Below are 23,558 nucleotides of genomic sequence, written 5' to 3'. Positions count from 1 at the left end.
ACTGATCTTTCATGTAAGTTCTTTAGGGTTTCTCCCACCTTGCTCTCCCCCCAAAAAAATATTTTTGTTCGTTTGTTTTAACAGCTCTGTTGCTTACAAGCTTTATATTTTTATTTTTTTAATTTAATGGTGTACTGATAATTTTTAAGATTGAAGATCTTTACCCAGTGCCTATGTTATGTGTAAGTTCTTATCTCTGTTGTGTGTACCATGGTGAATTTTACCTTAAAGAGCTAATTATGGTCTTAAAAAAATACTATAAAAAACTAAATGGAACAGGTAAAGAGTGGCTCCAAGAAAGCACCATTACTGAAAGACTGGTAAATACTGGTTAGTTACGTGTCCTTATGGACTGGACACTATTTACTCAAATGTTCTCTTTCCCTGTTTCGGTAGAGTTGTGCATCAGCAGCACTGAGGATAGGCAATGAGTACTATCAGTGCCTTTCTTAGAAGTGTGCATGGGATAAAGGAGTAGCTCTTTCAATGGCTTCAGGAACTAAATTTTGCACAAGTGTGTTTTAAAATGTAGTAGTTGTATTGGTAGAAATGTAAAGCAACATTAGGGTTTTCTTGACCCGAAATTTGGTTATGAAAAAAATGTTTTATGCTTGTATAATGTACTTGAGGGCCATAGTCACCATTTGGTCCGTTTTCTTTGATAACTGGTTGGCATACAGTTATGCAGAAAATCCAAAATCTGATACAGAAGAACAGTGACTTTCAGATATTAGTATAGTCTCATGAGCTCTCTGTTAAGGTATGTGGACTGATTGTGGGTGATCCCCTCAGTATTAACTGTGCAGGGATAGAAGGCTACTTTAAAATGAATGCGATCAATATGTGAGGCTGAGGACAGGGTGATTGTAGAATCATGCCTGAAGCTGAGCTGGGTGGAGAGAGCAGAAAGGTGTAGGGAAAAAACAAATTAAGCAGACTAGGAGACTGTGCATATGGTTGAAATCAGGATGGTAGCACACAGGGCATAATTTCTCAAATATAAATTAAGCCATTTTTAAATTTTATCCCTTGAAAAATGAGAGATGCCTACAATGCTAACATGGGGCCAGCATCAGATGTTTGGAGGAAGTGTATTTTGGTATTATCCCTTTCTTAATGTTTTTCTACCTTTCCTGTCTAAATTAGATGTTTGTAGCTAACTGCAACATAGTTGTTTAGGCTCAGAATATTCAGCTTCCCACATTTATGTATTTGCAAGTTTTATTATGCTGTACCCTCTGCAATGAAGATTTCTGAAAGAACTACTAAAGACTGTCAAAAAAACCCAAAAACTTTTATTATATCTGTTTATTATTTAATAAACTTTCAAGAACATTTGAATACACACACATGTACATACAATCTCAAATCAAATTTCAAGCATTTTCTCTAAATGCAGGTTTGGTAACAACATCTGTAGGAATCAGTTAACGTGAGCATTCCATGTAAACTCTGCTTGGTTTTGAATAGGAACTTTGATCCCTTGACAGAAATGTAGATATTAAAGACTAATGTTGTAGTTCCTTCATAAATAAATCCCTTATTCATGATCTGGAAAAGAGAGGAGGGAATATATCTTATACTTTCCATGTATGGTCTTTAGTATTTATTAAAGTAATTATTAATAAAATAATTAAAATCTCCAGGCAACCTGGGACATGTGGAAGCATTTTTTTTTTTTTTTCTTCAGGCATTCTTATGCATAATTGCCAGCTAGGTCAGAACTGGATTGACTTAAGATCGGCATAAAGGTTTCATCAAGTCAGTGCATTAGTAAAGGAAGAAGGAATATAAATAAAAGAAGAAACTCATTTAACCTGCAAAATAAGCAGAAAGAAAAAGAACCCTTATTAATCTTTCAGGTACTCAGCTGTGGTGACTAAGTAAAATCTCATAAGGTGCCTGTCATAGCTGTGAAAAATGGTATTCTTCCCTTAGCTAGCTGTCATTCTGTGTTTCTTCCAAAAGGGGTAATAACTTTTTTTTTTTTTTTTTTTTTTTCCTGACAATGCTGTGCCAGCATTATGCTTCTTACTGGAGCAGATATGGCTGAAAACCAATAATTTTTTTTTTAACAGCAAATAACTGGATTAGTAAACTTCTTCAGGTTGGCTTAATTTTGTCTTTCAGTCATGAAGTCTACATTAAAAACAAGTTTCTTTTGAACCATGAAGTCTGATGTTTTAGGTTTGTGTACTATTATTCAGTTACAAGAAGTCAATATTTGATTTTGGGGAAGAACTTACTGACTTAGTTGTTGCTATGTAAGTAAGTGAAATTGGAAATAATTTCCATGCTAGAAATCTGCTTTATAAGATAGTTATATATGAATTAATGAAAATCTGTGTCTACTGTCGTACAGGAATTCTTTGCTTACCTTTTCTCTCTTTTGTGTCATGTATTATACCACTTTTGATCTCACTGAAGGCAGATGACTGTACTCTTGAGTTGATTGAAGGAGTATAAATGGATGTTGGTAAGTGGGTGGGAGTCTCAAGAAGTTGAAATTTATGTAACTTGCATTTCTAAGAGGTGAAAATTAGCCTGCCTTGAATATGTTTCACAATTTTGCCCTGAGATTTGTTTCCAACTGGCACTATTTTCATGGAGGTTTCTAGTTTGATTTTACACAAACTACATATATAAATACACATATTTAGGGGAAAGGGGAATTTGTTTTGGTTTTGTTTATAAAGGAGTAAATAAAAACTTACCTATTTTAACAGAAGTGTTAAGTTCTATTAATGAGTAAAAAATGTACGAATGCTGTGGTAAAGTAATCCTATTCTTCTTTCCTGAAGCAATTTTGATTTTCAGACTATAGGGTGAGGTGTTTTCACTGTGCATCACCCATAATTATCCAGCTGCTTCTCCAACCCTAATAGTCAATCCTTAGGCTTCATTAAATTTAGTCAGTAGGGCATTGTAGCCAATACAACTTGTTGTATGGCTTTTGCATTTTAATACATTGCTATTTCTGACTGCAGAATTCTAGTTTGTTCAGAGACTCATGGAAACTGTATCACCCACATCCTATTTGATAGCTTCTCACTATTTAAACTTCGGACTACTGGAATCCTACATGAATTGAGAGATTTCTAAGGCTAGTAGGTGATGGCATCTGTCCCCCATTTGGGAGAAAGAAACCTCAGTTCTCCATTTGTTTGCAGCCATAAATCATAAATAATTCCCTTGCAATGACAGCAGCTTCAAATTGAGGAAACCTTCACGTGGGTTTCATAATCAAACATCAATGGGTTCCAGTTCTTTTGACCAGACAGGATTTTTCCAGGAACCACCCCTGAGTGCACACCAGCAAGTCATACATGGTTCCTTTGTCGCTTTCTTTTTTCTCTGTCAGCGTTTACTCTGCTTCAGGACCATGCTGGCATGTTTCTTAATGACACTGAGCAAACAGGTAACAATCTCAAATGTCTGCTTGTAGTTTTCTATAAGTATCAAGCTTTGCCAATGTCTTCATTAAGCTGTATGTTAGAGCTGATTTGACACTTGATGGAAGAGATCCAGAGTAACTGGTTTCTAATGAAGAACTATGTGCTCAGCTGTCACACAGTTACATAACTTGAGGTTGGCTGCTGGGAGTCCCATGCTGTATGAATTCCCATGGAGTGCCTCTCCCCCCAGAAAACCCAAAACAACAAAATAAAGGCCCCTAGCAAAAAAAAACAGATGCAGGACTTGGCAATTGAGGATCCTCTTTGATGTAGAACACTGTTGCAAACAGTTTTTATTATCAATATAGTGTAAAAGAATTTTACCTCTTCTTTAAGTAAATCCTTTGTGGTTCTAGGAAGGAAACTGGGATGTGCGCTAAAAAAGCAAGTCTGGACAAGATATGGGATAGAATAAAGGAGAAAGAGGAAAATAATCTGATAAAATAGAACAGCTGCAATTTTTTTTTTTAAATTTAAAAAAAAGGTAAAAAAGCATAAGACCTATGGAGAAAGATAACTGGACCACTGATAGAGCCTACCAAAGTGGGGGAGTGGAACAATTAGCTCTGCTAAAGGAAGAGGCTGGAAGTAGATATTGTGGGAAGGATTATGTTTAGTTTTACCAGTGTATGTTATGAAATACAAGAAATTTGTTTGAGGTTCTAATTATTTACTAAGCTCTGTCAGTTTATCTGGGCAACTGACTGTTGCCCTAAAGTGTCGGGCAACAAAGATGATTAAGGGAGTGGAGCATCTCCCTTATGAAGAAAGGCTGAGGGAGCTGGGTCTCTTTAGTTTGGAGGAGACTGAGGGGTGACCTTATTAATGTTTACAAATATATAAAGGGTGAGTGCCATGGGGATGGAGCCAGGCTCTTCTCGGTGGCAAACAATGATAGGACAAGGGGTAATGGGATCAAGCTGGAACACAAGAGGTTCCACTTAAATTTGAGAAAAAGCTTCTTCTCAGTAAGGGTGACAGACACTGGAACAGGCTGCCCAGGGAGGTTGTGGAGTCTCCTTCTCTGGAGACATTCAAAACCTGCCTGGACATGTTCCTGTGCAACCTCACCTAGGCGTTCCTGTTCCAGCAGGGGGATTGGACTAGATGATCTTTTGAGGTCCCTTCCAATCCCAAACATACTGTGATACGGTGAAGTGTTAGGATAAACTTTTTTTTTTTTTTTCCCCCAGCATCCACCAGTGTGTAGTTTAATTATCATCATAACTTGTATTATACTATATGAGTATCATTTTGCTCATCTTTTGTGGGTCTGTGCAGCGCTTTTCAAATTTGTGTCTACCATACCTTATCATTAACTCTGGAGTGGGAAGTAAATATCTTGACTGATAAGCTTGGATGTTACAAAGAACTGTGAGTTGCTAGTGAAACCTGAACTGAGATTGGTTTGTAATGAATCAACCCAAGTTAGGAACTGACTTCAGCCCTGATGGCACAGCTATATAGATTTAGGCAAAGGACTAGGGCAGTCTCGCAGTTTCTGATTTCAACTTACTTACGTTCTTTTATTTTACTCCATCAGTACCATTATATGGGAAAGCAGAGTGGATTACTGAGATATAACTTATATATACTTTCTAATATTTTGCACTGAAGCTTTTTCAGGAAGAAGGTGATCTTGTAGTATATTATCCTTCATAACAGGATTGCCAAAAGAAGTGTCAGTTTTTTTTGTGGAGTTAGAGAAAATTAAAGCAATTATTTTAGTAGCAATAGATGTAATTGGGGAAAGGAGAAATGAAGAAAGTCATTGCAGGAATCTTCTTCCTGATGAAGCCTTCCTTTTGTCCAGTGTAATAGCTCTGGAGAAAAAAGAAACAAACACCAAAAAAATGGTATGTTGTAAGGAGTATTAAGTATAGAGAAGTTTAAAAAAAAAAAAAGTTTTGAAATAGCCAAATGAATATAAACACACCCACTAATTACTGGAGTCACAGCAGGGGCTAAGTACAAACCTGGATTCAAAAAGGGACCCAATTTCCCTTTCTCCATCTCTGTGTACATGTGATTCATTAGTCCAATAATAGCACTTTGGAGCTAGAAAGCATTGGGAAGACTTTGCAGGTGTTGGCTCTGGAGATGAATGATGGGGTTCAGGCTGCCTGCCAGGGAGCAGCCAGGGCAGTGGGTGAGCCAGAAGCTGAGGGCAGCCCAGTAGGACTGAGCGGGTTGGCCTGGGCATGGCCATCAGCCTGAGCCAAGCCTGGTGTCCAGCCTGTAGTGAGTGATGAGTCTGAGGTCCCTGCCCAGGGACCAGACTCTGGGTCAAGGTGGGGCCTGGCCAGGTCCAGGCATGAATGCAGCAGAGGGGTAGCATAGCTCAGGCAGGGGCCAGGGGCAAGAGGCCAAATTTCAAAGCAATGCCCTGGGGAAGGGTGGGCAGGCTCACAGTGGGGCTGCTGCTCCCTTGGCCAATGCCACCAGCTGGGCCCTCTGTAAGTTGGACTTGTGCCAAGGCAGCCAGAGCTCCCCTTCTGGCACATGGGAATGTCCTCAGCCCTCTGACATACTATAATAGCAGAAGTGAATTTCATATATTTAAAATGCATTTATAAAATAAATAGCTTTACTTAATTTTTGATATACAAAGCGGGGAGAATTGCACAAGGGCTGTCTGAATGTTACATAGAATTCTGAAGAAAATGGCAACTGTGGTTTACAGAGATTGCACAGACACCGCTCTGCTGGTGAGGCTTGTGTGTGCAGTGCTTTGTAAAGTGCAGGGGCAACATCAGCCTCCTTAATCATTTTTTGTAGCAAGGCTATTTGTGTTTTATTTGAGAAACACTGGCTGTATTAGAGTTGCTTCATTCTGGGACTGTTTTAGGGGTGTTGGGATTTTTTTTGTTGTTAATAACCTCCTTTTTTTCATAGCAGATTTTGCAAGTTTTTCTGATTTACTTGCTTGCGCTGCTTGTTTCTCTGTGATTAGCTATTCTAATAGTGCTTCAGGGCTGGAAGTGTTGCACCTTCCATCTGTATTGAAAAGATTTTTATTGAATCCAGTTATTAGACTACAATTCTATATGTCTGTGCATCTCCCTCAACAGGCTGGATGAGAAATGAAGCCTTGGTGCTCAACTTCAGATTTCTTTCTACAGATGAAAAAGTTGAAGATGTCTTCCAGCCACTTACTTACAAGGGCAAAATGTCCATTTAGATTTTCCTTGGTGTTCCTCACTGTTCATTCCCACTAAAGAAAACTGTATTGATTGTCTGGATTTGAAATCCTAATAGTTATTTTAGTTTTTCAATGCTTGCAGGAATGGATTTCCATTTTTCTGGGCATCTAGGATTAGGTTTCATGTTAAACTGAGGTAATTTGATTAAAAAACATCTACTTGTTAAGATAGAATCTGAACGTTATGCACAGAATCCACTGGCAGTTCACTATTACAAGACTGACAGCTAATTTTTTCAGAAGCTAAAACGGCTATTACTTTGTAGTGAAAGTATGCTAATTGGTATAGTCTTGCTGTGGTTAAAGATCAATAACTTGGTGAAGAGAACAGATGCTCTTATTTAAAGGAATTCACAGTTAATTTTATTGGAAAACCATAGCTGAAGGTTGAAATTTGTAAACACAAAGGTATTTGTCAGCTTCTGCTGTGTAAGGGGAAATCCCGGAGTACAAATGCTTTGATCTGGCAGTAAATGTTATCTTAGCTAAGGCTGAAGACTCACTCTTGATTTTTATTTTAATTAAATTGTCATAGGATAAATCAGATGCTGTTGTCTTGAGCTGAGCTGATATCTGATTTATATGGATATATAGAAAACAAAAATTCCCTAATCTTGGAAAACATTTTTTCAACTAGATTTAAGAGGCTATAATAGACTTACTATACTTGAGGCCCACAAGTTGAAGATTGTTCATGCAGTTGTTTTTTTACATTTGAATTCTTATTTACGTAGAAAGTTTTGTGTAGACAAAGTTCACACAGCACATTGGATTTTGGCTACTGTATTATAAAGACAGTAAAATAAATGCACATGTGCTGATTACATAGGTAGAGCTTTACATATGTAGAACTTCAAGAAAAAACATCTGGTAATTATTTCAGGTATTTAATAAATACTGCCTCAAGCAGAAATAAAAGGTGGTGTAGTAGGAAATTACTGGTATCCATCCCTAAATTATTCTAATTTGCACTGAGATTTCAGATTCTTGCTTTTTTATAAAAACACCACTGTTTTGATAATTACAAAAATTTTTAAATACATAGCAGCTCATAGTCAGTCTCTAATAATGTATCCAGGCAATAACTATGTTCCTACAGCTCTTTGCTTGTTTTTTCCCTTATAGAAAGGAGCTAAAAGGGAGAACTTCTATTCACTAGTGGAGCTGAAAGTTATTAATAGAGAGACTTAGATTTTTCTTGTCTTTATATTTTATTACTTTCCAGTACAGAGCGTCCTTGCTAATTACTAAGTAGCTCATTAAAGCTGGTTTTTAGATGTGATTTTTGTTTTGTGTTTTCCTTGCTGTTTTCCTATTTTGCCAGCATGCAGATGGGGGTGGGGAGTGGGAACTGAGGGAGAGAGCATGTTCCAGAGCATGCCAGGATGACTTCAGTTATTGGAAGACTGCTGTCTGATGGATGTAGAAAGGGGGAGTAAACCTCTCAGTCTGCACTGACGGAGCTGAAACACAGAAACCCAATTTACAGGTAAGGTGAAAAAAATTCCTGTTCTCAACAGTTATTCTTGATCCTTGCCACAACATTTATTGGCTGTAAAAAATGCATGTGCAAGCATCTTGCTGTTTGTTCCTCATTAATGACTTTGAAGCAGCTTTTCAGGTTATTATTTCTCCTGCCTAGGAGGTTTCAACCGATGTGAGATCTATAGGCGGTGAAATCACAGGCATGCCTGATGCTATCTGACAACTTTCACATGTGACACTATAGGCATTGCGTCTCCTGATGCTGAAGTTGTTCAGTAAGCTGTAGGGAGAAAGGTCTTTTGTGTGATGTATTTTGAACAGTGGGTATTTCCACTATATGCTACCAGCTGGAAAATAGTGCTGAAAGATCTAAAAATATTTTGAGTTTGGATAGGAAAAGGACTTAAACTGCTTCTAAAACTGTATGTGTTTTATTTAGTGTTGAACATACACTAAAATGGCTTCTCAGAGCAACTCTTAAAGGCTTTTTGTGGATTTTTGCATTATTTTTAGGTTTGTAATAAATTTAGTTTGTAATTTAGTCATGGTATTGTCTTTGTCAAAAAGAGAAAGCATGATGCATATAATTAAATTATGTGTACAACACAGATAAATCTTGTAGTACCTACAGCAGTTATGTACGAATTTTGATCAACTTGAAATGGCTTGTATGGAAGCTGTTCTACTGAGTTTACATGCTACCTGCAGGTCTTAGTTCAGAGATGCTGGGGATGGCAAGTAGAAAATAATTTGCATGGTACAGAAAATAATGCATTTATTGAGCCACATTATTTGAGGATACAGGACTACAGGCAGAAGTCCTGGCCCCACTGAAAGGATTGGAGATTTTGATATTCGCCTACCTGGGACAAGGATTTCAATGTGTCGGCTCTCTATTGACTTATTTCTATGTTTTACACGTAGCAAATGATTGTTAAGCTACAGGACCTTGTTTTGCTGGTTTGAAGCAGAAATCTTCTCTGAAATAAACATTGGAATTGTAAATTGTTGCCAGTGTATAGGGGTGTGTGTTTGTGGTGGGGTGTTTTTATATGTTTTTTTGTTTGGGTTTTTGTTTTTAAAGCAATCAGACATTTGTATTACTTCACAATAGTGATGGAAATAGCATCATGATGGGAAGTATTTTGGTTTAGATAATTATATATTTGATGAATTTAACCTCTTGAGTATATGCTGTACCTCCTTTAAGATAATTAGGTAACCAGTGTATATTTCTAACGTGACTTTTTTTCTGGAATTTCTTGAAGTTAATGTATTATTAAAAAATATCTATCCTATAAGCAATTATCAGTATATACATTTTATGGAAAATGTTCCTTTTTAAAATAGTATAAAGCAGTTGTTAATTCCCATTACAGTTGTCCATGTATTTTGAATACTGTATTCTAAATTAATCCATTGATAGAAAATCTGGGAATGTTATCCTGTGAGCAAGCAGTTTTTAAGTAGTTAATTGTTATTCTTTATACTGCACTGAAAATATAATAATGGGATTATTTAGTTGTCACAGTCCATTTATATAGCACTGAAATAAAGGAAAATATTAGAAGCTTTCTGCTCAGTTTGAGAGTATATAGTCATAAAATACATTTATAAAGCTAAAACACTGGAATTTAGTTTTCATTTAAGTGATGTTATTAAAGAAAACCCGGACAAGGTCAATAAAACTCTGAGTACTACAGAGGACTGGAAGAAGCTTTGTCCTCTGTCTACTTATTTATACACCTTACTGGCTACAAGCATCTGGAGTTTTCTCCTAGCTGTTTCTTCAGAGAATGGAACCTGACATATTTGCTAAACAAGTACTCAATAAAAAAAACTAATAATTTACAGTTAATGTCAGCAATTCACAAAATTATTCTAAAAGACTGAACTGTATCTTTTTTTTTTTTATATATATACCAGAATGTGAACACTGCTAAATAATACTACCTGGAAAACAGATGAGTTGCATCCTAACATTTGTTGTTTGTAGAGAGTGGATATCTACCTGAAAGCATAAGCACAACTGTTAAATTACAATCTCAAATCTATGTATTCCGGTCACTTTGATTTTTCTTCATCAAATGAGAAATCTGACTCAAAGCAGCTCCAGTAACAGAGAGGAGTTGATGAAAATGGAGATCTAGTTCCACGTGTGTTTAAATTATTCTGTCTCCTTGGAAACACTGCTGCTGCAGATGGATTTGGCTTTTGGTGGCTAAAAATATCTGCCACTTAATAACAACAGCATGAAAGATACTGAATAAAACTACTGTGTTGTCACTAGTTTTAAAGTTCCCTAATGATTCAGGTATTCTGCATGAACTAAAGATTTGCACTTTCTGTCCAGTATTCCCTATCAGCTGCTGCCAGCACTCACCAGCTTGCTGGAAATGAGAGAAACTCATTAGCCTGGGTTACAGACCCTACTAAGAAGGGACCATGTGAGTGGGAGGCAGGGTAGGTGAAGAGTTTGAAAGCAGATAAAGTTGGAAAAAAAAAAGTTCATGGTGGTGGTGCAGGTATGTGTTGTGTAGTATTGGAGAATACAGGCTTATATTCTCAGTGAAGTCAACGGTATGAAGAGTATGCTTAAGCCCTAGCTTTGTAAGTTGACAATTTGTAAGTAAAAGGTGGTTTTGTTTTGTTTCGTTTTTTAATTGCAGAATCTTTAGTGAATGCTTCCGTAGCAGTTTTATGTATAGGTGATTTAAATATCCCACAAACCATCCTAAGTCAAATATTAAATTACCTTCAACAAAAGCCAAAACGTAAATTATTAAAGAACTCATTATAAACAAGAAATAGCATTGCATTACTTAGCGTTATTAAGAAATTTAATCATTTAAAGAATTAGTTCGTTTCAGATAAGAGAGCGTAGGCACTTTTTTTTTCTGAGTTCTTTATTATTTATACCCTCTACCTATCACAACTTCTTTTGTTGTTAGCTGATATTCAGTATATATGAAAAATACCAAGGCTGTTTTTCTGATCTCTCCGTTTCCATTGGATGGCTTCCTGCTTGTGCCCAGAGAACAGAACAAATGGCAGACATTTCCTCAGTGCTGTGTGCTGGGCTAAATGTGCCTCTTTTATTCTTTCTTTTTGTTGGTATATATGTGATTTGTTGTAGCACGGATCAAAAGTGATGGTTGATTTTTCCATTATGGGATGAGGTATTTTTCCTGTTCTGCAGTGTCTCATAGGAAATACTATAATATTACAAAGTATTGTTACGCATCTAATTAATCCTCTGCAAATTAATACTGAAATCCATTTGTAGATGAAAACACAAATACCAAAGGTAGTTTAAAGTAAATGTTGAATTCTTGCCTTTATTAATTGAAATAGGTAAGAGGAAAGAATCTGGTATCTGTATTTGTATATGAGACTATTTACATGTTAATAAGGCAGATTATTAAATGAATTATAGAAACTTTTTTGTGATGACAATAAAATTTAATTAATAAACCTGGGTTGCTTTATTTTTAAAGACTCCTTTCCTATAGTATGTAATTTAAGATTTCATGGAGAAAATAAGTAAATCTAAACATTGTTTGAGGAAGTAAAGGTGGAAGTAGCATCTGTGTATTTTACAGTGATAGACAAGTTGTACCAATTTGACATGAATCCTTTGATTTCTGGATATAGAAGCAGTTTTCATCTGCTGAAAATAGTAATGAGATAGTTTGTTGCACATTGCCTGTCATTATGTCTAGGTTGGGGAAGATGATGATGATAACGTAGAGACACTACTGCATTTTTCGTGTGCGTGGTGGGTGTTTTGTGTGGGGTTGTTGTTGGGGATTTTTTTTATGTATGTTGGTGTTGTGGAGTGTTTTTGTTTTGTTTTGTTTTACAAGTTGCAGGCAAATGAGCTGAGGTGTCTGTCAGGCTAGGTTTTTCCAGCAATTTTCAGCCTGCGCTATACAACTAATACCAGACCACGCAGGTGAAGACAGATTATCTTAACAGATGGAGAGTGACAGATTTGTCACTCTCCAAAAAACCCCCAAACTGTCCATTCATCTTGTTTCTAAACTCCTAAAAGCAGACAGGATAGATGAAGTTTTTAGGGATATGATTTAGAGGTGGACTTGGCAGTGGTAGGTTAACAGTTGGACTCAATCACCTGAAAAGTCTTTTCCAAACAAAATGATTTTGATTTTTAATCTTGTCACATACAAGTAGTACTGTTAATTTCAATAATTATGGCAAGAGCAAAGTATGAAGGATTTGGTCCTTTCTTAGATAAAATTTGCATGTATACTCCCCTGTCCTCCCTTGGATATGCACACAACCCTCCATACAGAAACTATTAAAGCTGGAAGGGTTCGCTCCTGTCTTTTCAGATAGAAGAGAAAAACCTAGTTGAGAGTTACTTTTGTAAATATGTTCCTGTATGTTTTTGTGTCACAAGTTCATATTGTACCTCTTGGAGTTCAGATGTTCTGGTTTTGGGGGTACTGGTTTTTCTTTTGTTTGTTTTTGTTTTTGATGTTGTTGTGTTTTTTTTGTTTGGTTTTGTTTGTTTGTGGTTTTGTTGTTTTTTTTTTTTGTGTGTGTGTGTGAGGTTTGTTGTATTTGTGTGTGTGTTGTGGTTTTTTGTGTTTTTGAAACCCTAAACACTACATATTTCGGAGAATGGCAAAACCTGTGTCAAGATGCAGAGATCATGGGGCAGAATGGGAGAGCTCTTGAGTTCATGATGGTTCTGCTGGCTTTGTTGGCAACAGTGAATGAACAGCCAGGCTGTGTGTTAAATAGTGAGCTAAGAAGCATGTGTCAGGGCTGTAGAGGTGTGAAGGCCCCTTGGGCATATCCCAATCTTCACCGTGCTTTACTTTGTCAGAAGCATACTTAGATCTATAAGATATCCTACCATGTTGTGCATTTTTTTTGCAGGCAGTGTACAAGATTTATGTTCATGACAGAGCAGTGTGGAAAATCAGTACTGACATAGTAAAAAGGCAGGTCACAGTGTGCCAGTTAATATTACTACTTGGCTAATTTGAGCAAAACTTGTATTAAAGACCACTTATTTCCAGCACTCTAAGTTGATGGTATTTCCAGTCTCCACTACAGAGCTGGACCCTACTGCCATGCTTGTAGCTTGGAGTAGCATAATGCAAAGCCACTGTGCCAAAAACACGCTGAAAACACTACTGCCAGTCTCAGCATCTAATTCCAGTTGCTGGGGAGGGGCTGAGCAAGCCAAATATTCTGTGTTCTTTTGCAAAGAGGTGCAATAAGAATGTGTTCTTAGTGTGCTGTCTCCCATATAGCAGCTGAACCAGTTCTTCCCATCACCTGCATGCTCACTTCTCTCAAAAAGGCTGTACATCTGTAGAAGTCAGTAGGACTGCTGGCAGTGTTTTTCTGTTTTCATATTTTAATTTTATGAAGAGTTGGGGCATCTTCTGGCCAGAGCGCTGCTACAAGCAGTCCTGCAACACAGTTTAAAAAGTAGTAAGTCTTCTGGGAGCACACATACAAACTTAATTTTTTCTGGGATACAGATACTTGTGTAGTGCAGGTCAAATACATTGCACTGTGTGTGTATATATATATAAATAAAATTCAAACAGTGAGATGAAAATCTTTCACAGAGATTTTGGGTGAAGAGATTTTAATTTATGAAATTTCATCATCAAAGCTTAAAACCTAGAAGAGAAGTGGCCAATGCCAGGTCTTCAGGAGGTGTTACCTAAGACTTTGGAAAGTACTTCATGACAAGCCCAGCTAAAAGTGTTCTAGATGACTTGGAGGTTAGGCACTGTGAACCTGAGTTTGTGACCCAGCTTTAGCATGATTTTTTTTCTTGAATCTCCTGTTTGCCTCTAGGATTGTGTCATTTATGCAGTTCTTGCTTCAACAAGCTTAGAAAATTGTTCTAAATGACAGACAAGCTCAAACTAAACAGTTTGTGTATACAAATCTCATCTTGACAGGAAAGACCTCTTGCTGAATGTCTCTGAATCCCGTTTTCCCAGGTTGTGCCTTTGTCACTGGAGACCTGAATACTAAGCTCCTGGATGCCTGGTTGTATTATCATTGCATCTTACTCATTTTGCTCACTGGAGAGCGTGCTGAGAGAAGACTTAGGAGAACTAGCCTAGGATTTTCTTCTGTTGGCTGAATTATATCAGCATTTCATTTAACTGTTGACATCAGCTGATGTAGCTAAGAATTGTACTGAAGGCTGTTTTGCTACTGCTGTATGCAGGAGTTTTATATTTGGATGATGGAGAGGGGCACATTTACATGCTTGGTGCATGTAGGACTTTGGGATGCTTCTGGAGGTTTAAGGGAGCCAGATCCACTACCATTGCATCTGTGCTGCATGTAGAGACAGGAGGTGAGCATATGCCAGCATCCTTTCTGCATTCTAAATTCATTGCCAGTGGAGGTAGTTGGCATGCGAGAGTGTACAACAGTGTGTAGGCAATCTAGAGATTAGTGGATTAGTACTCAAGTGCGAAATCAGGAGTGCTGTAAAGTGATGGTATAGAAACCCTGCAAAGAGCAGACTTGGTGGGATTTGGCTTGCAATGCCAGAACAGATTCCCCAGGTTGAATTGTGCAGCCTTATCTTGCAGGATTTACTTAGTACTATGGACTTAGCTAGACTGAAGCAAACAAGCAGAGAAAGACTTTTCTTAGTTTGTGTCTGTGTAACTTGAACACCATTGTAAGCGCAAGTTTGAGTAAGATTATACTAATCATATTCCTTGTGCCTATACAGAGCAGTCTCTTAAGTGGAGTGAGCTTGCTATATGTTTTTAATTTTTACATATTATAGTTGTGAAACTATCAGATCCTACCTCTGGCAAATGTACTTGTGATTAGAGCTGCCAAATACAAAAAAAGTGTATTGCAAACATTAATTTGAATTCTGAACAGCTGTTTTATTCATGTTCATGTACCTCTGTTGTTCACTGTTTGCAAGCATTCATGCAAATGGATTTTTGTCTGCATTAATGCAGTCCTTTAGATGAATAGTCATTTTCACAAGCAAATGATATTCTTTGTGTGAGTGATGTTGTCTCTATAGATGCTTTTGGGGTTGACTCTTCTCACCCCTCCCCCCACTTAAAGCTGTCAGTTACTCAAAGAGCAAAATATTGAAGTGCCATATGTGGAACCAAGCAAACACCTTGGTGTTCACAATGATCTCTGCTGCTGACATGTATTCAGCAGGTAAGAAAAATGTCTTTAAAAAATGAAGCTTTGTTTGCAAGCTTATAAAAGGACCTAAATTCAAAAAAGAATATTAATCACAACAAATAATCCAAATATCTCTGCTTGTAAGCGTGAATATTCATGATTTAACTGTGAAATTATTTGCCAGCTCTCCCTAGCGTGTTATAGTAAGTGCGGACTGGCCAGTGGGTGGGAGTTGATTGTAATGAGTACTTTGCAGTACTGTTTTATGTGTAGCATCTGTTTTCTGCATCTTCCTGTTCCATTTGTAGTCATTTACATAGAAATGTTTCTTCTGAAGTGAATCTGTATTGCTACTACAAATTTTGTCTGAATTTTTCCTTTTGGGACAAGGCAAAATGCAGTGTGACTCACAGGTCAAGTCTTGCCTGCCTTAGTATTTTTATCTTTGTTCTTATTTTCAGATAGGAATTTCTGTCCAGGTAGATTTCATCATGATATGTGATCAGCTTTCAAGAAGGAAGTAGTACAAAATAAGGTTTCATAAATAAATGAAAGAAGCAATTAATTTGTTGTGTTTTTTTTTTTTCTTCTCTAAATGCCAGTGTGTTCTTGCACTTTTTCTCGTTTTTCCTGAGCTTTGGTCAATGACTGATTCCTGTATTAAGTCAATAACTGATTAGTATAGTGAGGTTTTGCTCTAAATAATGAGGACATATAATCTGAGGCAGGGCCGTATTTTATTATTTCATATGGTTTTGTTATGATTACTGCATACGGTATCACAGAATCACAGAATGTTGGGGGTTGGAAGCGACCTCAAAAGATCATCTAGTCCAATCCCCCTGCTGGAGCAGGAACACCCAGATGAGGTTACACGGGAATGTGTGCAGGTGGGTTTTGAATGTCTCCAGAGAAGGAGACTCCACAACCCCCCTGGGCAGCCTGTTCCAGTGCTCTGTCACCCTCACTGAGAAGAAGCTTCTTCTCATATTTAAGTGGAACCTCTTGTGTTCCAGTTTGCACCCATTATCCCTTGTCCTACCACTGGTTGTATATTTGTAAACATTAATAAGGTCACCCCTCAGTCTTCTCCAAACTAGAGACCGAGCTCCCTCAGCCTTTCCTCATAAGGGAGATGCTCCACTCCCTTAATCATCTTTGTTGCCCTGCGCTGGACTCTCTCCAGCCGTTCCCTGTCCTTCTTGAACTTCATATACTTGATGTTTGTCTTCACAAGTATGTCATGTACCTGTTCAATTTCCCATGTGATATGTTGTGTGAGCTGTAGACTGTAGTGCTGAATTTTGTAAAACAGTTGTTTATTTGAAGATTTTGACCACAATGAAAACGTCTTTGGATTTGTCTCTGTCACTGCACAGTGGTATGTGTTTGTGGTGTGTGTTTGTTTTGTGGTTTGGTTTTGTTGTGGGTTTTTTTGTTTGTTTTGTGTTTGTGTGGGTTTTTTTTGGTCAATTCCCTATTTCTGTATTGTACCTTCTTGTCTGTTTTATTAGTATGTTTTAGGACTTTTTAAAGCAATAGCTGAGATGGAAGTTGTGAGAAATGTGTTTATCTTTCCTGACAGGGCCTATCCAATGTGGTGCTTTTGTTTTGTGGATTATTTTTTTGTGTTACTTTTTTCTGTCCATGGCTGTTAGCGAAATGCTAAGCATATGGCAAAGTTAGGTTTTGTAGAGTAAGTTTGACGGTGTATGTTATGGAGAAGAATATTTTTCTCGGAGCATAGGTAATGAATGTACGGCCACCCATCCCCTCCACTTGCTAATTCTAACATTGCTCTTTTGGGGGTTTTCTCTAGGATTTGGAGATACTTGCTTTCTAAAGGACTGCTGCGGTGAGATTGTTATAATGGTTTTCTAAAATTTCCAGCCTTTTCAGGTACAAGAGAAAATCAATCCAGCCAGGCTTTTACGTTATTTTACTTTGTAGGTTCCAGGTAGTATTGTGACTGTTTGAAATATGTCCCCTGCATTTACATGGGATTTTTGTCTTCTAGTAATAACATGTTGCCTCTGAACTTTTTAACTGTATAGTGCCTGACAATTATCTGGCATCATAGCAAGGCAAAGCTGGTTGCCATGGAGCTTTGAGGACTTGCTTTGCCAGTCAGTGTACCTGCAGCAACTGGTTAAATGATCTCTTTGTGGCAGTAGTTTCTTCAGGGTGGAGGAAAACTAGGAAAGAAAGGAGGAAATATGTGTGGGGGTGTTTAAGATAGGTATATTCTTCTCCCAGCCCACATCCATTGTGTGCTTTTGCTGTGGCAAGTTGCTATTTCCTTGAAGAATCCTTAACTGCGTCAGTCAATTGGTGTTTGACCTAGAGCTCACAACCATCTGTATAGCTGCTTTTCCTTGCTTTAATACTATTCCTGCTGCTTCAACTTTGTTTTGCTTCACTGTGGATTAATGCCACATTAGCATGGTGAGGAGCCTGGCAGAGGGTGATATATCACATCACTGTGTGGGGATTTTTTGTTCTGAAGGATCCATCAACAAACAGGGAAGCTTCCGGTGCCTGCTTGCTACTCAGTTGTGTGAATCAGCAGGATGCTGCTCCAAATCAATCTTAGCTACTAGACAGCTATTTAATAATTATCCAGAAAAGTCTGTTTCTAATTGAACTTTGCAAGCCAACTTTCTCCCTTTTTCACCTGAACTGACAGTTTGATGTAGCAGTACTCTAACTATAGCTGGTGGCTGTTTTTCAGAGTTTGCCTCTGAAAGCTGAACCTCACTGGTATCCTACTGGAAGTCCAAGAATATTGATTTACCACTTAGTGCATTTGTTTTTCTCAGTTATGTGATGTTCTTTAGTTCCTGTAGTCAGTCATGGACTTTTGTGTACTGGATTCTATGCAGAAATACACTTGCTTATTTTCTTCAGAATATACATATAGCTATAGTACTTCTGTGAGTTTGAGGTTATTCCCATCCTAAATAATGGTACTGTCTTGCATGCCACAAGTGCCTTTTGTGTTAGCAAAATTGTAGTGTAGTTATATTACCGTTATGATTCCTGTTATCAGATATGAGGTTTATTTATAGTTTTAGTTTCCATTAATGTACTGAAAATTCGACTTGTGTAAGTCTTTGGTGCCTGGTCCCCCAAACCTGTAGAGTCTTTGGTTCAAATGAGGTTGGATTCAGGTTTCTTTATGACTGCAGTTGCTTCAGTTTGATTCCCCAAAATCTGAAATTACTCATTCAGTCATAGCTTTGATGCAGGAAAAAGAACAACAGTTCAATTTGAGTTCTCTGTCCTGGTTCCCTGATTTTGAACTTAGTGAACCTTTAGATATATCACCAACTTCATGGCCTCATGGCAGTTAGAAATTTGATGGTTGCTTATTCCTGTTGACCTCTTGTCTTTCACTGGGATATATCGCATCATCAACAGAGTGCAAAATAATGCTTTTATAAACAGTATCGTGCTGTGTGTCACCACATTTATTATCTCCTAGTTCCTGGAGGTGTGGGTCTAAGTCGGGTACTACTGGATGCCTGTGTAAACAAGGCATGGGTTACATGTATCAGATAGAACATACCTTGTGCTACTGTGCGCATGTGCCTCTTTCTGAAGAATATTGGCTTATGGAGCAGCAGCTGTTTATACAGATGTTATTCTAAAGGGATCTCCTGCTGATACATAGTGTGTACAAACAGTTTTAGGTTCTCCTTAGTCTATCTGTGTGATAGCCGAGCTCTTGAGTAATGGAAATGTCTCCTTTCCCCTGTGTACTGTTTTCCTGGGAGATTTGATAGCAGAGAGACTAGAGTCAACAAATCTAAGGCAAGTGGCAATGCCAAAATTTTTATCGCTATTACTTTGTCAAACAACCTTCTTGATAGTGCTCCTGGAAGAGGTTCAGAAAAAAATTGGGCAACACTGATACTATAATGGATAGCTATGCTTTCTTTGTATTGTGGTGATAATCAGGTTTTGTGGTATTCCCATACCTCCTGGCTTATCTTGATCAGCTAGCTGAGTGTAGAGCTAAGCGTATGCCACTTCCAAGGATCCTGGGAATCATTTGTTATGGTTCTTTACATAAATCTTAATGAAATGGTTTTACTGCTACCAGGTTGTGACACATAGTGCAAACAGACTATGCTAAATGCAAGGAAACTTAAAACCTTTTGGTGTAAAAAATATTTGTTTCTGCTACTAACTGTAAGCAGTTTGGTCTTGACACTCTCTCTATCTGCAACAACTTTACTGATGTACAAGATGCATGTTAATCATCTAGTTGCTGTGTGGTATACTTGTAGAAGATGTCTGACAAAAAGGCTTTTGTCTGGAAATCACCTCAGGCTATGAAATTAGTTCTTGTGCTCAAAGTCTGCACACTAGTGATGGTTGCATCTGTTAGGTTTGCCTTGCAGTGGCAAGACTGAGATTCTTTGGACCTGAAACTTCCTGACTCCTGTAGCCACAATTTCAGTGGGCTCAGACATGGATTTGACCTAGGTCTCACTCATATGATAAACTATTTGTCAGCCCATTTCTCACTCTTTTAACTGTGATGTTTGAGTATAAGCATTTTCTTTCTCATACTCCAGCTGCTTCTTTACCCTCTTCTGCAGTCAAGCTATAATCCTGTGGTTTTGATATTGCAGGCTGTTGCCATGGAAATAATGGTGATTTCACGATTTAAGTGCTGTAAGCACTGCAGGAGGCAATGCAAAAGGTGGTTGGCAAGAGATACAGCGAGGGGGGGGACAGTTCAGAGAAGTGGTTTCTGAACCTGTTTTCTAGGGGGGTTCTGCCCATTCTCTATTGTGTATTTTTGGTGTGCACATGTATTTTGTTCTTTTCAGCCTTTTTTTTTTTTTAATGTGATTTTTTTATTAAAGGTTGCTCAACAATTTCATGTATTCTTACGTTTTTTGCAAAGGTTATTACAAAATAATGTCCTCAAAATAAAAATACAATGTTTTCTCTGCAGTTTATGCTAATTCATTTTTTGACAAAAGGGCAAAAGTTGAGATCTAAGCATGGTCTGTTTAAGCCATGTCTTTAGCCTGAAGAAATCCCTTTTGGGGAAATAGTTTTTTCATAAATAGTAAAGCAAGCTGAGAACACCATGACAGGCATGTACATTTAAAGCTGTCTGTGTGACTGACAGCATTAAAACTCAGTATATTTATTTAATTTTTAGTGTGCTCTGCATACCGACAAGTTTGGTACTGAAGATGATCTTACGCAGCATCTGTTCTTAGCATTATGTTGTGATTCCACGTCCATACCGAAATCTTTTCTCTAAATTAGGTCCATAAAGGTAGAAAGAAACTTACTGGAGGAAATCAGCTTTGTTTTAACAGGAATTGAATTGGCGGCTTAACAAGCTGAAGGCCAGTGGCATTCAGAAGAATGAGAAGTTTTGATACTGTGCGCTTGAAAGCATCAAACAGCAGCCTTTTTTCCCTAGCTATTTACAGCAACATTCTGCTGATTAGTGCAGTCAGAGGGTAGATATTATCTGCAACTTTCAAATTAAGATCTTAGAATTAATTTTCAGTCTTTGGTAGAATGTAATCAGTAACGATGGTGACAGTGAAGTTTAAGCTTGGGTTGTTTTTTTTTTCTTAGAGATAAAATTGTTTCAGCCTATCGGATGCATTAAAATGATCTAGGAATTGCTTTTAAAATATTTTGATCTTTTTCTGCTTGGTGGTCCATAAATGGAGATAAAAAGATCAGCTGCTACATATGAAAGGGAAATAATAAGGAATGTTCAACATGACTGTGGCTTTGTTGGGCAGTGTTATTAGGAAGCCAAGTTCAGAAGGATAGGTTCAGTCCCTTGATACTTTATTTGTGTGCATGGAAATAGTCTACATGTGTGCCAGTACTCATATCTGAATTTCACAAAAGCTCTGCAAGAAACTTGTGCATAAATTAAAATGACAAAATGAGCCAGAACTGTGTCTGTAGGGCCTGGCCTGAAAAGATGCTAAGTATCTTATGTTCTCAAGTCTAATTCAGAATGTGGGCATTTGATAGTACTGAGTTATATATAAATAAGACCTTTACAATAAATCAAAAGAGACTTTTTTTTTTTTTTTCTGAACTGTATTTTGTAGTAAATACTGATTTTTGTCATGTAATGTTTCTTGGTGCCAAATAACTTTTAAAGTGTTGCATAAAGGCACATTTCTACAGAATTATATTGAATTATATTTACTTTATGCTTGCTCTAAATTTGCTGCATAACTGAAATATTTGTATTTTTTTATGCGTGAGATTGGTTATAAAATTTTATACACTAGTACAATACAGGTAGCATTTACCTTCTGTCTTAAGAAGAAAAGACTGCCCATAAGAAAGTCAGTGAGATGATGAATATACTGATGATAAATATTTTTTTACTCCTTCCTGGAAAGTTGTTTAAAACTCTTGGCAAGGATCCATTTAGCTACAGGTAGTAGCACCTGATTTATGTACAAACTCCTCCATGATAAATGAAATTGAAGACCTGGACAGCAGGCAGGTGTTTCAGTGCCTTATTGTCTCGGTTCCTGTTACAGGTGCATGTGACAGCATTGCAGTGATGAGTGGAATTTTAAAGAGGAAGTTTGAAGAAGTTGATGGCTCCTCACCTTGTTCCTGTATGTGGGAATCAGATGATGACATTTCTAGCAGTGAAAGTGCTGACAGCAGAAGTAATGTCCATCCATGCACTTCTGATCATTTTACTCGTAAGTACAAAAGTGGTGTGTCAGGCATGATGCCCCTTTTTATACAAGCTCTTTACTTGGAAGAAGTGTACACTATCTGCTTTTATTTTGAAGCCTTTCTCTGTTTCATTATATTTAAATGCTGACAGTGTGAGGAAGAACTTATTTCTTCCAGTAGTTGTTGTTTATGTAAAAATTTGTATGTCAAAGTGAGCTTCAGAGGAAACTCCACTTTTATACTCTATCATTCACATCTAGATAGTGTAAAATGTTTTAAGTATATAGGAGAACATCTTCCCTTTTCACAGTAGCACAGTATGTTTGGGATTGGAAGGGACCTCAAAAGATCATCTAGTCCAATCCCCCTGCTGGAGCAGGAATGCCTAGGTGAGGTTGCACAGGAACATGTCCAGGCAGGTTTTGAATGTCTACAGAGAAGGAGACTCCACAACCCCCCTGGGCAGCCTGTTCCAGTGTCTGTCACCCTCACTGAGAAGAAGTTTCTTCTCAAATTTAAGTGGAACCTCTTGTGTTCCAGCTTGATCCCATTACCCCTTGTCCTATCATTGTTTGCCACCGAGAAGAGCCTGGCTCCATCCTCGTGGCACTCACCCTTTATATATTTATAAGCATTAATAAGGTCACCCCTCGGTCTCCTCTTCTCCAAACTAAAGAGACCCAGCTCCCTCAGCCTTTCTTCATAAGGGAGGTGCTCCACTCCCTTAATCATCTTTGTTGCCCTACGCTGGACCCTCTCCAGCAGTTCCCTGTCCTTCTTGAACTGAGGGGCCCAGAACTGGACACAATATTCCAGATGTGGTCTCACCAGGGCGGAGTAGAGGGGAAGGAGGACCTGTCTCGATCTACTAACCACCCCCCTTCTAATACACCCCAGGATGCCATTGGCCTTCCTGGCTACAAGGGCACAGTGCTGGCTCATGGTCATCCTGTTGTCCACCAGGACCCCCAGGTCCCTTTCCCCTACACTGCTCTCTAATATGTAATTTCCCAACCTATACTGGAACCTGGGGTTGTTCCTGCCCAGATGCAGGACTCTACACTTTCCCTTTTGGGTGATGATTTTGGGGAAGAGGGAAAATCAGCTGTAACAAAGCTTGGAGGCCAGGGCTTCTGCTTGACTCTGCTCAGAGTTGAGAGTATCCTGTATGATCTGTGACAGAATAGCTGATCCCTCTGCTCATTCATCCTGCCACCTAAGGCAATGCAACCACACAGCCCGCAGTCCTTTTCTTCCAAATACTACAGAAGTAAACAGAGAAGAAATGTGTAATTCTACCTGAGATGATGTTAAATTCATATTTGATGTCTCCTTGCAACACTTGAAGAAGACAAATCATTTTCTCTTCCAACCATCTGAGCATGAGTAGTTAATTTACAGCATATTTTTCTTTGACTTCTCAGATAAGGTTACTGGTTAATAAACTCGCATAATTTGTGGACTCTACATAAAGTCCTATATCTGCAGTAAACCGTGTATATAAATTAGTAGCAGCTTCTGACTATTAGTATGTAGCAGCTGGAAGG

At 37.9% G+C, this 23,558-nt stretch overlaps 1 protein-coding gene across 1 annotated transcript in view; it reads left to right on the top strand.

Annotated features, from left to right (window-relative positions):
• CSRNP3 (cysteine and serine rich nuclear protein 3) overlaps nucleotides 1-23,558 on the top strand; it is a 101,148-nt gene that overhangs the window by 9,201 nt on the left and 68,389 nt on the right. The window contains exon 2 of the mRNA XM_082055728.1: nucleotides 21,864-22,034. Within this exon, the coding sequence (XP_081911854.1) occupies nucleotides 21,887-22,034 (148 nt within the window). The 5' untranslated portion in view covers nucleotides 21,864-21,886. The remainder of the gene's footprint in view (nucleotides 1-21,863; nucleotides 22,035-23,558) is intronic.

The sequence above is a fragment of the Streptopelia decaocto genome (genome assembly GCF_964273445.1).
Source record: "Streptopelia decaocto genome assembly, chromosome: 6".
In the NCBI taxonomy this organism is placed as follows: domain Eukaryota; kingdom Metazoa; phylum Chordata; class Aves; order Columbiformes; family Columbidae; genus Streptopelia; species Streptopelia decaocto.
The sequence above is the reverse complement of the archived record's forward strand: the minus strand, read 5'-3'. Positions and strand labels throughout refer to the sequence as shown.